The sequence below is a fragment of the Urocampus carinirostris genome, chromosome 1, assembly GCF_059441175.1.
Source record: "Urocampus carinirostris isolate Australia breed hairy pipefish chromosome 1, RoL_Ucar_1.0, whole genome shotgun sequence".
NCBI classification, from domain to species: domain Eukaryota; kingdom Metazoa; phylum Chordata; class Actinopteri; order Syngnathiformes; family Syngnathidae; genus Urocampus; species Urocampus carinirostris.
The window spans coordinates 63,594,184-63,609,438 of NC_142349.1; the positions used below are offsets into that span (position 1 = coordinate 63,594,184).

At 41.2% G+C, this 15,255-nt stretch overlaps 1 protein-coding gene across 1 annotated transcript in view; it reads right to left on the minus strand.

The window, feature by feature from the left end:
- abhd3 (abhydrolase domain containing 3, phospholipase) overlaps window positions 1-15,255 on the minus strand; it is a 50,607-nt gene that overhangs the window by 23,937 nt on the left and 11,415 nt on the right. The window contains exons 3-4 of the mRNA XM_088348240.1: window positions 9,458-9,640; window positions 3,769-3,814 (exon numbers count right to left, since the gene is read on the minus strand). Coding sequence (XP_088204366.1) covers window positions 3,769-3,814; window positions 9,458-9,640 — 229 coding nt within the window. The remainder of the gene's footprint in view (window positions 1-3,768; window positions 3,815-9,457; window positions 9,641-15,255) is intronic.

Consider the following 15,255-nt stretch of genomic DNA (forward strand, 5'->3'; position numbering starts at 1 on the left):
CGGCACAGTTCATGTCATGGGAACCTGTCGTGGGTTCAAATCCAGCTCCAGACTTCCTGTGCGGAGTTTGTATGTTCTCCCCGTGCTTGCGTGGGTTTCCTCCGGGCACTTCGGTTTCCTCCCACGTTCCAAAAACATGCATGTCAGGTTAATTGGCCGGTCCAAATTGTCCCTAGGTGTGAATGACTAGAACAATGAGTTGTCTGTCCCTGTGTGCCCTGCGATTGGCTGGCAACCAGTTCAGGGTGTCCCCTGCCCACTGCCCGATGATTGCTGGGATGGGCTCCAGCACCCCCGCGACCCTACTGAGGATAAGCGGTGCAGCTGATGAGATGAGAGATGAGACAAACTTTTTCTTCTTTTTTCTGTGTTTATTTTCTACTTTTTTTTTTAATTCCTTTAAAAAAATCTCATTGTGTTTATTTTTTCCTTGCTGTTACTTTTTTCTTTTTGTTCTCTATTTGCTTTTTTCCTACCTTTCTTTCTTTTCTTTTTTTCTGGCTTTTTTCTAAATTTTTCCCTTTTTTTTTCTTTTCCTTTTGTTTCTTTTTTTCTCAGCTTTTCACTACTTTTTCATTTGGGTATTTTTTTTTCTTTTTTGTTCTATTCCCCCCTTCCTTTAAGTCATTTTGTGCATAATTTTACTTAATATTTGGTCATGTTGGGATTAAAGAAGCAAAAACAACCTGAAGAGCCGTTTAGGACCCGAAAGAGCCGGTTCCTTTTAGTGAGCCGAGCCGAAAAAGCCGGTTCTCGACATACTCTACTAACTTTACTCAACTTCGTTCGACTTCAAAATACCGCATTTGGGACACAACGTCGGGGGAACCCGTGTATGTTTATCTTCATGCACTGTAACTTTGACTTAAGTCGCTTCTTAATTAGTAATTTCGAGCCCTCATTTTTGTGAGCTGGCTAGATTTTCTCGTGCCCTGAGAATCTGCGAGCAGTGCGCAATTTCGCACGCGCGCAGTTTAGAGGGAACACTGATTGCACAGCAGGCGGATTAAGACGGTTGTCAGGACAGACCAAGCTCACCCTGCTCTCGTTTCTCTATTTAGTGTTTTCTCTACCTTTTTTGCTGATATACCCTTGGTGAAATATTTTTTTCAGCCCCCCCACTAACTGACATTTTACACAGAAATTCTTATTGTAGATTCCTTCAAACAAGCATTTTCTATTATTTAATCGAATTAAAAGTATTTGTGTTATTGTTATTGTATAGTGACTTGTTTACCTGACTGCCCATTTTGCACATCTGGTTCGCTGCTCCTCTTGCACTCTTTGCACTACTGTATAATACTATACAAAGCTATAATTATTTAGCATATTATTAGTACTTCAATACTCAGTACAACATTTATTTATATCTGTACATTCAAGGAAACTGTGCGGGTCAGATGTATCGACAGTTCGTTCTGTATACACGTGTACAAGAATGACAATAAAGTATATCTGAATCTGAATTTGTAAAGAACCTTTAAGGCAAAAAAATGGTACTCAAAGTGCTATATAAAAACATTTAGTTTATATAATATATATATATATATATATATATATATATATATATATATATATATAGGTACAATAAGAAAAGTCTATTTTAATTGTGTGATTTTGTCAAGTGAAATAAGAAAATGCATACATTTAAAATTGTTTTCTTGGTTTTATTCTTGTTTATAGGCAAGCAAAATAATTACCTAGAATGAAAAGCATTTAGAATAAACTAGAACAGGACTCTGGAACTTTTTTTTACCAACAGCAATTGAATACTTCTTAGTTTTTATTTATTTTATTTAGCCATAAAAGCATCACATTTTGATTTATTTCATTTATATATTTGAGAGAGAGAGAGAGAGAGAGAGAGAGAGAGAGAGAGAGAGAGAGAAAGAGAGAGAGAGAGACCATATATTTTAAGAAGAAAATCAACAAAACCGCCCCAATAAGTGGGCGGCAGTGGCTCAGGAGGTAGATCGCTCGTCTTGGGATCAAGAGATCGCAGTTCGAATCCCGGCTCCTCCGTGTTACATGTCGAAGTGTCCTTGGGTAAGACACTGAACCCCTAATACCTCCAATATGCAGGTTAGCGCCTTACATGGCTGCACGGCCGCTATTGGGAAATGTGAAGCGCACTGTAAAGCGCTTTGGGAAGTCTTGACTTGAAAAGCGCTATACAAATGCAGATCATTTCATTTCATTTCATAAGTTTAACTTGGCAAAATGTTTCTAGTAAAATAAAATATAAAACCTAAAATGACAAAAGGATTTTACTCAAAATAACCTGATAAATGTGCTCATTTGAGAAGTATTTTTCTCATTTTTTATAAAAATAAAATACTGTATAGTAGGGAAAATAATATCCCATTAACACTATTTTTTTATATGTATCAATATTATTCTATAATACACTGTACATGATATTTCATAGCCATACATGGATTTGTGTAATACTATTATAGAATACTAATACTATTTAAAATGGTATTTTATAATAAAAAACAACTGCTAGAGTAGACACACATTTGCTTCAAATTACACCTTAAAGCACATGTGTCAAACAGGCGGCCCGCGGCCCAGTCAGGCCCGCTTAGGGGATTGAATCTGGCCCGCGAGACAACACTCAGAGAAGCACAAGAGAAAAACAAGCTGCGGGTTGAAATATGTACACTTGATGTTGCCAAGACCAGGTGACTCTCACAAAGACACTGTACTTGTATTTATTTCTCTCTCTCTCTCTCTCTCTCTCTCTCTCTCTCTGTCTCCCTCTCTCTCTCTCTCTCTCTCTCACTCTCTTTCTTTTCCAACCCTTTCCTCCCACTCTGTCTTTTTCACTCTCTGTGTCTCTCTTTTTCTCTTCCTTTGTTGCTCTATGTCTCTTTCTCTCTCTGTCTCTTGTAACCTCTTTTGCTCTAACTTCCTTTTTTCCTTCTCTCTCTTTTCTCTTTCTCTCTTCATACCCTTTCTTTTCTCTTTTCTCTCCTTCTGTCTTTCTATTTCTCTTTGGATTTCTTTCTTCCTCTCCCTTTCTTTCCCCCCTCTCTCACGACTTTTTATCTTTTGCTTCTCACGCTCTCTCCCTCCCTCTCTTTTTCTTTCTTTGTCCCGCCCTCTCCTTTCTCCTCCCTCTTTATTTCTTTATCTCTTTTTTTTCCTCTTTAATCTACTAGCCCGGTCCCCGACAGATTGTTTGTTCTATTGTGTGGCCCCCGAGTTAAAATGAGTTTGACACTCCTGCCTTAAAGGGACAGTGTGTAATAGTTAGTGCGAATATATATGAACTATCATATCGATTAATTTTGTATTTCTTTTAGATAGTGGACCCCCCTACTTAGGTCGCTGACGTGTTTGTCTGGCATCCTGCTGCCACGCTGTGTGCTCTGTGGCACTGGTCCTCGATCGCACCAGGCAACACAGTGCCATTTAGTAGTCAAATATTACAGACTGGGGCATTAACATGATTTTTTATTTAATTCATATATTTCATATCAAGATTATTATCCCAAGTTAATAGCAAAAAACACAAAATTACTCCTTTTATTGTATATCATGTGATTACAGTCATGATCTAACCTTAGCATAACGATAGCTACTGCTAATGCTAACAGTAGCGTGCTAGGTAAACTATATGAGAAGAGCATTGTAAAGCAGCCCGTAGTGCTACAAATTGCATATGTAAAGCAACTAAAGTAAAAGAGATAACTCAATTTATGATGAGGTTGTGCTCAGTAGCCACCATTTTGTTGCCAGGAAACTAAAAGGGATTCTTACCAACAGCATTTCCCCAGAAACGCCTCTGTTGTTGAAACCCACGGCTCTAAAATCACAAAACACAAACACAGAATGTGTTTAACGTAGGAAATTAATGTATTTGAGTTATTTAAGAGTACAATTAAATAGATAGACAGGCAGACAGACACAGTAGCTAGCGAGACAGAAAGACAGACAGAGGCGGTAGCTAGTGAGACACAGGCAGACAGACACAGTAGCTAGTGAGACACAGACAGACAGACACAGTAGCTAGCGAGACAGACAGACAGACATACACAGTAGCTAGCGAGACAGACAGACAGACACAGTAGCCAGCGCGACAGACAGACACAGTAGCCAGCGAGACAGACAGACAGACAGACAGACAGACAGACACAGTAGGTAGCGAGACAGACAGACAGACAGACAGACAGCCACAGATAGACAGATACAGTAGCTAGCTAGACAGACAGACACAGTAGCCAGCGAGACAGACAGACAGACAGGGACAGACACAGACAGACAGATAGATAGATAGATAGATAGATGCAGTAGCTAGACAGACAGACAGACTGACAGACAGACAGACAGATAGATACACTAGCTAGCTAGACAGACATACAGACATAGTAGCTAGACCGATAGATAGAGAGCTAGATAGATACAGTAGCTAGCAAGACAGACAGATAGACACATTGGCTAGACCGATAGATAGATGGATAGATAGATAGAGAGCTGGATGGATACAGTAGCTAGACAGACAGACAGACAGACAGACAGACAAACAGACAGAGAAACGGACAGACAAACAGACAGACAGACAGATTCATTTATTAGAAAAGGATTGCGGGGCATGTATTGAGATTTACTGTACAAGCAATTCAATAGTCACTATAATCTATAGCTACTGTATTATATATAATAATAAAAATAATAATACAATTTAATACAATCTGATCAGGTTTAAGTACACCTTTCTATTTTATGAAAATTAAGTTGATTATTTTGATTGATTGATTGATTCATACATTTGTCTCCCCCAAAAAAGATAATCACTGATCAGGGTTGGGTAGGGTTACTTTAACTGGATTACTTTCAATTACTTTTGGATTACTCCAATACCAAATATGCTAATAAAAGATAAAAGAAACTAAATATGAATAAAATGATGACTCACAACACAACATCATTTTTGCCGTTCCATGTATTCCGTTACTCCCCGAGCCTGCACAAAATTTAGTCGATAAAAACTCATATTGTTGGGATATGATATCATGAAATTGTGTGTTTAATTGCTGTTACAAATGTCGGGAAAAAATGTTAAAACGTCACGAAATTGTGAATATGCTTAATTGCTGTTAAGATTGTCGAGAAAAATTGTTAAAACCTCACATTGTTTATTTGCTGATACTAGTGTCAATAAAATTGTTCAAACCAAAAAACCACAAAAAACACTGGCTACTCATCTTTTATGGAAAGCGGCGCCGCCACGAGCGGTTGCCTTTTCCAGCAGCTGCCCTGTTATCTCTCACTTTTTGTGATTTATTGTTTTATTGTCTGCTCCTATCTTCAGTGTTTTTTCTTCCCGTTTTGACAACTACACTATGGATTACTTCTATCCTATGGACATGGGTTTTAGCGCACAAAAATGCGTTTATTAAAGGAATCAACTCCTTGCCCTGAAGAATTCTCGTGCCGGCGTGATGAAGGGGCCTATCGTGGAAGAAGAGCCGGAGCTAGCGAAGCGGCTAGCGGCGTTATAAGTCTTCGGTACCATCCATAATCATGGTAAATGCGAACTCACGACCAAATAAGATCATCGAGTGCTGGTGGAAAACATCGAAGCGCACAGGGAGCGCAGTTGCTGTGTTTTGCGGAAACGTGGCTCACGTTTAGCATTCCGGACGCTACCGTGTAGCCACCCGGAGCTACCCGGAGCTATCCGGCTTCAACGCCGCTATACAGAGACACGAAAGCCGGGGGGAATCGGAGAGGAGGCGGACTTGCTAACACGAGGTGGTGTGTCCCTGGGCACAAAGAAAAGATTTCCATCTGCCGCAGGGATGTCGAACTTTTGGACTGGCGTGACGTCATCCACTCCGCTACAAGCACCCCTAGGGCATCATGTTCATCTGTTAATAAACAACGGGGTTGACTGCTGGAAGTGTGAATTTCCCTACGGGGATGAATAAAGTATCTATCTATCTATCTATCTATCTACATAAAAGGTACTCAGCAGCAGGGGAGGTGCTTATGCACAAGAGCAAAGGACGAGGGAGGGTGTGAGGGTTGGTTGGTCGGGTGGGTTAAAAAAAAAAACAACATACTGCAGTATGCGCTCAGAAGCTGCTCCGGGCTTAGCTGCAAAGCTTGTGGCAGGATAAGCTGCAAGTCATTAAGTGAAATACACGCACACACAAATGCGCGTTCGCACATGCGCGTACTCAAAAGTACACCGGGGTGAGGGGCGCAAGATGCTGAGTTTACCAAGTTCCCCGAATCAGCTCTTAACAGCATTTCCTGATTTGTCCTTGTCACCCAAAATAACCCCGGGACATTTCCTACGTAAGCGCTACAAAATAGCTGGACTTTGCTGGGTTTCCTTGATTTCGTTTGTAGCAAATCAATGCAATTCATTTATGTATTTATCTCATTACCGACCTATTTATTTATGAACTGTATTTTTCCATGTATAACGCATGTTTCTTTTTTTTTTAACCTAAAGAGAACTCAAAGATTTTTTTAAACAATTTTTATTTGTGTATCGCTGACCACAATACAAAACAGTGGGTGCAATGGGAATCAAACCTGGGTCGCGGCAGTGAGAGGGTTGAATCCTAACCATTAGACCACCAGTTATTAACATTACAATCCAAGAAGTACCTGTAAATTCCGGACTATAGAGCGCACCCGATTATAAGCCGCACCCACCACATTTTAAGAGGATAACCGCTTTTGTACTTACACAAGGCGCACCTGTATATAAGCCGCATGCACCCACATTAAAACATGTAACACAATCACAAAATTAACCCAAACCCGACCTTGAGTCCCGCGATTGTAACTGAATATAAAGTACACAGTCCAATAACCACAGCCGGCAAAATGAACAGAAAATGATACCGGTACTTAAGGTTTGATGCAGACCTGCAGATTCCGGGTCCCGTTGAAAATAATCCAAGGAAAAAAAATGTATATTTCCAAAGGTAAGGGTGGGAAAAATATATATCCACTATTGTCCGCCGCGTCCACAAACACGTCTCACCTTTACTCCACCTCCCATCAGCCTCCATTGTTTTCGCCCCTTCTTTTTGATTCGCCCGTGGAAAACATATCAGAATACGTCTCTAAAATAAAACATATTTACAAAGTAAGACGGGACACCAAGAGAGTTTTCAAAGCTTCAATAATAATGATATAACTGAATTTACGGTATTTGATTTTATCTCTTTATCACACTATTTTCAATGGTACCAGAGACGGATGTTAAAGAATGGAGAAGTCAGAAAGTCTTCATGAAAAATATAAATAAACGCAAAAAAAAAAAGCATGACTAAAACAAATCTTTTGATACATTTTATGATGAACTGGATTTTGAAGGACATTTAAAAAATATATTGACAATTGCTCTGAGTGCTTGGCTGCTGTTTATGGGTGTTTAGAGTTTGTTCTGTGGATTTTTATCATAAAGTGTTTCTACTGTGAACATTCATTGCTTAATGAGAATCCATATAAAGGATTAAAGGATTGGTGGTGTGATACCCTGACTGTAAACTATATATATATATATATATATATATATATATATATATATATATAGCGTGTTCCTAGTAGCGTTTTGCTACCCTTCACAGGCACCGTTTGGGATGAAAGTTATATTATTCTTATTAAAGCTTTGAAAACTCTCTTGGTGTCCCGTCTTTCTTTGTAAATATGTTTTATTCTAGACACTTATTCTGATATGTTTTGCACGGGCGAGTGAAAAAGAAACAAACGCGGGGTGACGGAAAGTGGGGTAAAGGTGAGACCTGTTTGTGGACGCGGCGGACAATAGTGGATATATATTTTTCCCACCCTTACCTTTGGAAATATACACTTTTTTCCTTGGATTACTTTCAACGGGCACCCGGACTCTGCAGGTCTGCATCAAATATTAACTACCGGTATCATTTTTCGTTCATTTTGTCGGCTGTGATTTCTGGACAGTGTACTTTAATGAAGGACATTCAGTTTCAATCGCGGGACTTAATGTCGGGTTTGGGTTAACTTTGTGTTTGTGTTACATTTTTTAATGTGGGCGCATGCGGCTCATATACAGGTGCGGCTTGTGTAAGTACAAAATCGGTTTTCCTCTTAAAATGTGGTAGGTGCGGCTTATGATCAGGTGCGCTCTATAGTAGATATATTTTTCAGTGGTTGAATGAGTCTATTTTACCCTACTTCCAATAGTTAATCTGGTAATCACATGCTAACAACATAGTCATAACATAATAAATTGTTATTTTAAAAACATATATCAAACTGGGTGCTCTTTGGGCTAATTAGTGACAAAAAGTAGCTCTCAGCATGAAAAAGGTTGAAGACCCCTTGTTTAGGGTCTGGGAAAGAAGTTATTTCTGGCGTTTTTAAGCAACCCTAGGCACACCCGTTGTTATAGGCTTGTGCCAAGGGTTATAGGCTTTGTTCTTACAATTTTTTCACAAGATATCCATTTCTTTTTATTTCCTGATATATTTTGTCGCATAATATTAACATTTTGGGGGGCTTATTTAGTCTGTTGCAAGATACAGAACTGTAATTAATCACATTTTTGAGTGGAAGTACAATGTTGGCAACAAGATTGACTTGATATAATTGGAAATTATTTGAATGCAACACAAACTTTTTCTTCTTTTTTCAATGTTTTTTCTACTTTTTTAAAATTCCTTTAAAAAAATCTCATTGTGTTTATTTTTTCCTAGCTGTTACTTTTTTCTTTTTGTTCTCTATTTACTTTTTTTCCTTTGTTTCTTTCTTTTCTTTTTTCTGGCTTTTTTCTAAATTTTTCCTTCTTTTTTTCCTCTTACTTTTGTTTCTTTTTTTTCTCAGCTTTTCACTACTTTTTCATTTTGGTATTTTTTTTCTTTTTTGTTCTATTCCCCCATTCCTTTAAATCATTTTGTGCATAATCTTACTTAATATTTGGTCATGTTGGGATTAAAGAAGCAAAAACAACCCAAAGAGCCGTTTAGGACCCGAAAGAGCCGGTTCCTTTTAGTGAGCCGAGCCGAAGAAGCCGGTTCTCGACAAACTCTACTGACTTTACTTTTCAACTTCGTTCGACATTGACTTCAAAATACCGCATTCAGGACACAACGTCAGGGGAACCCGTGTATTTTTACCTTCATGCACTGGAACTTTGACTTAAGTCGCTTCTTAATAAGTAATTTTGAGCCCTCATTTTTGTGCGCTGGCTAGATTTTCTTGTGCGCTTTAGCTTAGAGCAGGGGTGGCCAACCCGGTCCTCAAGAGCCGCATGTCCTGCATGTTTTTGGAGTTTCTCTGTTCAAATACAGGTGATCCCAATCACCTGGGTCATTATCAAGCTCCCGCACAGCTTGCAAACAATCTTAAAATTTGCATCACCTGAGAAACCTCCAAAACATGCAGGACATGCGGCTCTTGAGGATCGGGTTGGCCACCCCTGGCTTAGAGGGAACACTGTACCCACCTATAACCCAAATCTTGGCTCTGCTCCACCATGTGTAAGATGTAGGACTCTCGGCTGGTGCCGGTCAGGCCCGGTAGGAGAAGGACGGTAGGTCTGGAGGCGGAGTCGGGATGAGCCTCGCTCTCATCGTTGTCAAGCCAATCCAAGGAGATCTGTCCTCCGTCTGCCGCAATAATCAGCTCACTGCAGAAAGTGGAGGCGTTTTAGTGTCTTTTCGGCCGATGTCCTCTAGCTTTAGCGTCTTCCGCTAGGCACTTTAAAATGAAATGAAATGAAATGAAATGAAATGATCTGCATTTATATAGCGCTTTTCAAGTCAAGACTTCCCAAAACGCTTTACAATGTGCTTCACATTTCCCAATAGCGGCCTTGCAGCCATGTAAGGCGCTAACCTGCTTATTGGGGGTATTAGGGGTTCAGTGTCTTACCCAAGGACACTTCCACATGTAACACGGACAAGCCGGGATTCGAACTGGGATCCCTTGATCCCAAGGCGAGCGCTCTACCTCCTGAGCTACTGCCGCCCCCAAAGTTAGGTTTTTCCCTTTTCTTTTTCTTATCCCTTTTTAAGTTTCCTTTTTCTTTTTTATCCCCCTTTTCTTTTAATTTCCTAATTCTTTTTCTTTTTTTCCTTCTATTTTTCACTTCCCTCTTTTCTTTTAATTTCCTCATTTTTTTCTTTTTCCTTTTTTTTCTTTTTTCCTTTTTTCTCTTCCCTATCTTTTTGTCAGTGTTCCTTTTTCTTTTTTGTCACATTTTTTTAATTTCCTCATTTTTTTCCTTTTCTTTTTTTCCTTTTTTTTTGACTGTTCTCAATTGACCTAAGATGGCTAGAGGTAAGATTGGGCCCAAAAGATTCAGGCCGACAGATTTTCTTGATTTTATAAACGAGCCCGAAATAAACCCAAAGCTTTAATTCACCGCCAAAGTAAACACAAAGCTTTACTTCGTGCGTGCGGCCTTTAGCGCCGAACTGTGTGTTTCAGCTGAACTAAACAACTTAGGGTTTACTTGGGGCCTCGTCCTTCAAATCAAGTCAAGTCATTTTTATTTGTATAGCCCTTAATCACAAAGAGTCTCAAAGGACTGCACAGGTTATTACACAGACTATTTTTCAGACTATTATTACATCATCTCCTGATCTAAAACCAACATGAGGGCAAGGAAAAACTCAAAAACCTCAACATGAGGAAAATGAAGAAACCTTAAATCAAGTGCAGTGAACAGTTTGGCAAAAAGTGCGCATCTCGGCAGCGTACAGCAAAGTGAAAACGAAAAGAAAATCAAATTATTCAGATTACAAGCTGCAAATAGTGAAAGATTTGGCCCAAAAAGGAAAAGGGAAGTTTGTAAAGCTTGTGTGCTATTGGCAAGAATCGAAAATGACGTCTGACGTGAGGGAGGTGGAAGGAGGAACTGGCGCGTCCTTAACCTCAACACCGAGGAGGAACATTTGTTTTAATGTAGTGATTCTAAGTTAAACTGCTAAAACTATCAGCATTTTCCTTCTCCATATCAGGGGTGTCAAACAGACGGCCCGCGGGCCAGATCAGGCCCACAAAGCGATTGAATCTGGCCCGCGAGACAATGCCAAGCAGTGGCTCAGGAGGTAGAGCGCTCGTCTTGAGATCAAAAGATCGCAGTTCGAACCCCGGCTCCTCCGTGTTACATGTCAAAGTGTCCTTGGGTAAGACACTGAACCCCTAATGCCCCCAATAAGCAGGTTAGCGCCTTACATGGCTGCACGGCCGCTATTGGGAAATGTGAAGCACACTGTAAAGCGATTTGAGAAGTCTCGACTTGAAAAGCGCTATATAAATGCAGATCATTTCATTTCATAAGAGAAGCGCAAGAGAAAAAGGAGCTGCAGGTTGAAATATGTCCACTTGATGTTGCCAAAGCCAGGTGCTCTCTCACAAAGATGCTGTATTTGTATTTATTTCTCTCTCTCTCTCTCTCTCTCTCTCGCTCTTTCTCTTTTCTTCCCTTTTTCTCTCACTCTCTGTCTCTCTCTTTCACTCTCTGTGTCTCTCTTTTTCTCTTTCTTTCATCCTCTATGTCTCTTTCTCTCTCTGTGTCTTCTTACCTTATTTTTTACTCTCCTCCTTTGTTCCTTTTCTCTTTTTCCTCTTTCTCACTTTCCCCTTCTCTCTGTCTCCACTTCTCTCTTTCTCTTCTTCTCTCCTTCTCTCTTTGGATTTATTTTGTCCTCTCTCTCTTTACCCCTCTATTTCTCTTTTTATCTGTTTTGTTTCTCATGTTCTCTCTCTTTCTCTCTCTCTCCCTTTCTCCCTTTCATTGGCCCACCCTCTCTCTTTTACTCTCTTTTTCTTTCTCTCTTTCTCTTTCTTTCTCTCCAATCTACTAATTGTTGTTCTATGGTGTGGCATCCGAGTTCAAATGAGTTTGACACCCCTGATCTATATAACTACTTGAGTAAAAGTAAGTGCATGCTGTGTAGATCACCGACAAAGGTAAAAAATAAAAAACGACAAACGTAAGATAGAACCCCGACCTTCCCAACCCAATGATTGACATTTTAAGCTCTAACCCGACCCGAAGTTGATGATAAAGCCATGTAAAAAGACTTTCGTGATTTCAAAAACATATTTAAATGTTAACATATTCAACCAACATTAATTCCAATTTCTAGTTCTTAATTGTACAGAGGGATACCGGAAAAGGTAATTATTGAATTTGGCCTTTGTTGTAAATAATGATAGTTGGACTGTTGGATAGTACATTTTTTCAGCCTGTTACAGATACCCAACTATTGCGCACTCAGTGATATTAATATGATATAAATTCTAATATTATATAATTACATCTCATCTCATTAGCTGCACCACTTATCCTCAGTAGGGTCGCGGGGGTGCTGGAGCCCATCCCAGCAATCATCGGGCAGTGGGCAGGGGACACCCTGAACTAGTTGCCAGCCACACAGGGACAGACAACTCGCTCGCTCATTCACACCGAGGGACAATTTGGACCGGCCAATTCACCTGAAATGCATGTTTTTGGAATGTGGGAGGAAACCGGAGTGCCCGGAGGAAACCCACGCAAGCACGGGGAGAACATACAAACTCCGCACAGGAAGTCCGGTAGCTGGATTTGAACCCACACAGGAGGTTCCCAAGACCTTAGAACTGTGCCGCACACATATCCTATGCAAAAAATGGCTACTGTTTTTAAACAATCATGTAAAATTAAATTCAACGTATTTACGTTAATATTGCATTTTTTCCTTTTCACTATACTACCAGCACTTTTACCTTGTACTGCACATACACTTCATAATCGAACTTCATACACTTGCACTTTTTCAGCTACTGTCAGGACCAGAACAGAGACAGGACCCACTTGCGTTACGTTTCTCTCAGTTTTGTTGGGAATAAAAAAAAGGATTGCACCCACGATCCAGTGATCACTGGTTGCTGGAAGCAGGGCACTCTGAACGCGGAAGTGGCACTTCCGTGGCGAGCGATGGCGGTGTCAGGAACAAAAAAAACGGGTCACTCGCCGGGACAGGAGAGCAAAAAACGTGGTCAAGATCAGCAACGAGTCGAAAGCCAGGAGAGGAGAGGAGACATGGTCAAGATAAAAAAAAAACAGGTCGAAGTAGGGGAACAGACGGGAGCAAAAACAGGATTGAGTCAGGGTCGAAAAAGCTTGCCGAGAGTAAACTGAGGTTCGCAGACGGACTGACAACAGCTGATAGAAAGGAGTGGGTTTAAATAGGGACAGGGAGCCAATCAAAGACCGAGGCAGTTGGCGCCAAATGAGCGGTCACATGTGTTTCGCATCAGTAATCAGGACAGTTACAGTTTTGGTTTTTGTTTCTGGTTTCTTGTTTGGGCATCTTGTTAGATGCTTTGTGCCCACTTGTTTATTTGGTACTTTGGTCCTAGTTTACCGTCCTCTTTTTGAGCACACCTGGCTCCGGTCCCCGCTTCCCCATCCCCTTCAAAACGTAACAATCGTAAAATGAAAACATCGTAAGTTGGGAACGACGTCAAATTTTGCCATTAAAAGCAGTCTCGATGTCACAAAAGTGATTACTCGGGCGTATCAATCGCAGCGCAGCCGAAGGGTAGAATCGGAGGAGGAAGCAGAACCTTCGCTGACAGCTAGCTCATTTCCCCAGCGATCATACGGTCCTTAAGGTTCTTTGTCAAATATCAAAAAGTAGGCTGGAAAGCACTTCACAGGCCACCTTGGCCCTGAGATGATTACACCTTTACACCAGAGGAATGAAATTACAGAAGCCAACCAGAGACGGGAGACTGCTCATCCCATACGTGGGACACCTACCCTCTTTGTCCCCGGGTTCACCCTTAACAATTACGGAAAGGCCGATTTAGGATTGAAGTGTGCTATATGAGATATAGCTCAAGCAAATGTGGCTGTCAATTTGAATAAAGGATGGAAACAGCGCCACCCATGACCTTGTAATACAATCATTCAACAATGAATTATACAAAGAGGACAATCAGCGCATTGGCAATTCCTTAAGAACTCAAAGAAATGAAGCAAAGTGTTTTTTTATTTATTTAAAGGGACAGTGTGTATTATTTAGCGCCTAGTGGTAGAAAACAATTTGCTAAAAAACCCCAATATGGATTGAAATCTCATCTCATCTCATCAGCTGTACCGCTTATCCACATTAGGGTCGCGGGGGGGCTGGAGCCCATCCCAGCCATCTCCGGGCAGTGGGCAGGGGACACCCTGAACTGGTTGCCAGCCAATCGCAGGGCACACAGGGACAGACAACTCATCCGCTCATTCACACCTAGGGACAATTTGGACCGGCCAAGTCACCTGAAATACATGTTTTTGGAACGTGGGAGGAAACCGGAGTGCCCGGAGGAAACCCACGCAAGCACCGGGAGAACATACAAACTCCGCACAGGAAGTCTGGAGCTGGATTTGAACCCACGACAGGTTCCCATGACATGAACTGTGCCGCACAAGCGCTAACCACTGCGCCACCGTGCTTCCCTTTATGGATTGAAATAATAAGCAAAAATACATGACTTATCATAAAAACAAGCGTTCTTTAAAATATGCGTAGGTCAAGACATTTGAATTTATTTGAGGTAACGTAAACCTGACCTAAAGGGAACTGACATAATCGTCTAGCATCTTGCTGCTATGGGTACAAAAAAACCCTGCCAACAATGTGAAGTAAAATGGTGCGTTTTCAGTTGTACTACGACACCATACAGCGAACAACGGAATCAGGACCCAAATGCGTAGCGTTAACCACAAGTTTATAGATGGAAAGAGGAAGGGCAGCGCCCGCGGTCCGGTGCTCGCATGATGCGGGAAGCAAGCCGCTCATGCAATCGGATCGTGATTTTCCGCAGCGGGTGATGGCGGTGTCAAGGACGGAAAAAAAAACAGGTCGATAGCTGGGACAGGAGAGCAAAAACGTGGTCTGAATCAAAAACGTGTCGTAAGCCGGGACGGGAGAGCAGACGTGGTCGGGAACAAAACAGGTCGTAGCCGGAAACAAACGGGGAGATCAGGAACAGACGGGTGTAAAAACGGGTGCAAAAACGGGACAGGCGTGAGTCAGGGTCAAAATGTTTGCCTTACCTCTGTTTTCACAAGGCAAGCATATTTGACTCTGACTCCTGTCAGTCCCGTTTTGTCACCCGTTGTCCACTTGTCGTTTGTCTCCTGCTACGACCCATTTTTTGACCCCAAACACGTTTTGATCTCCCGTCCCGGCTAACGACCGTATTTTCTGCACTATAAGGCGCATCGGGTTATAGGGCGCACCCCCCAAAAATGGT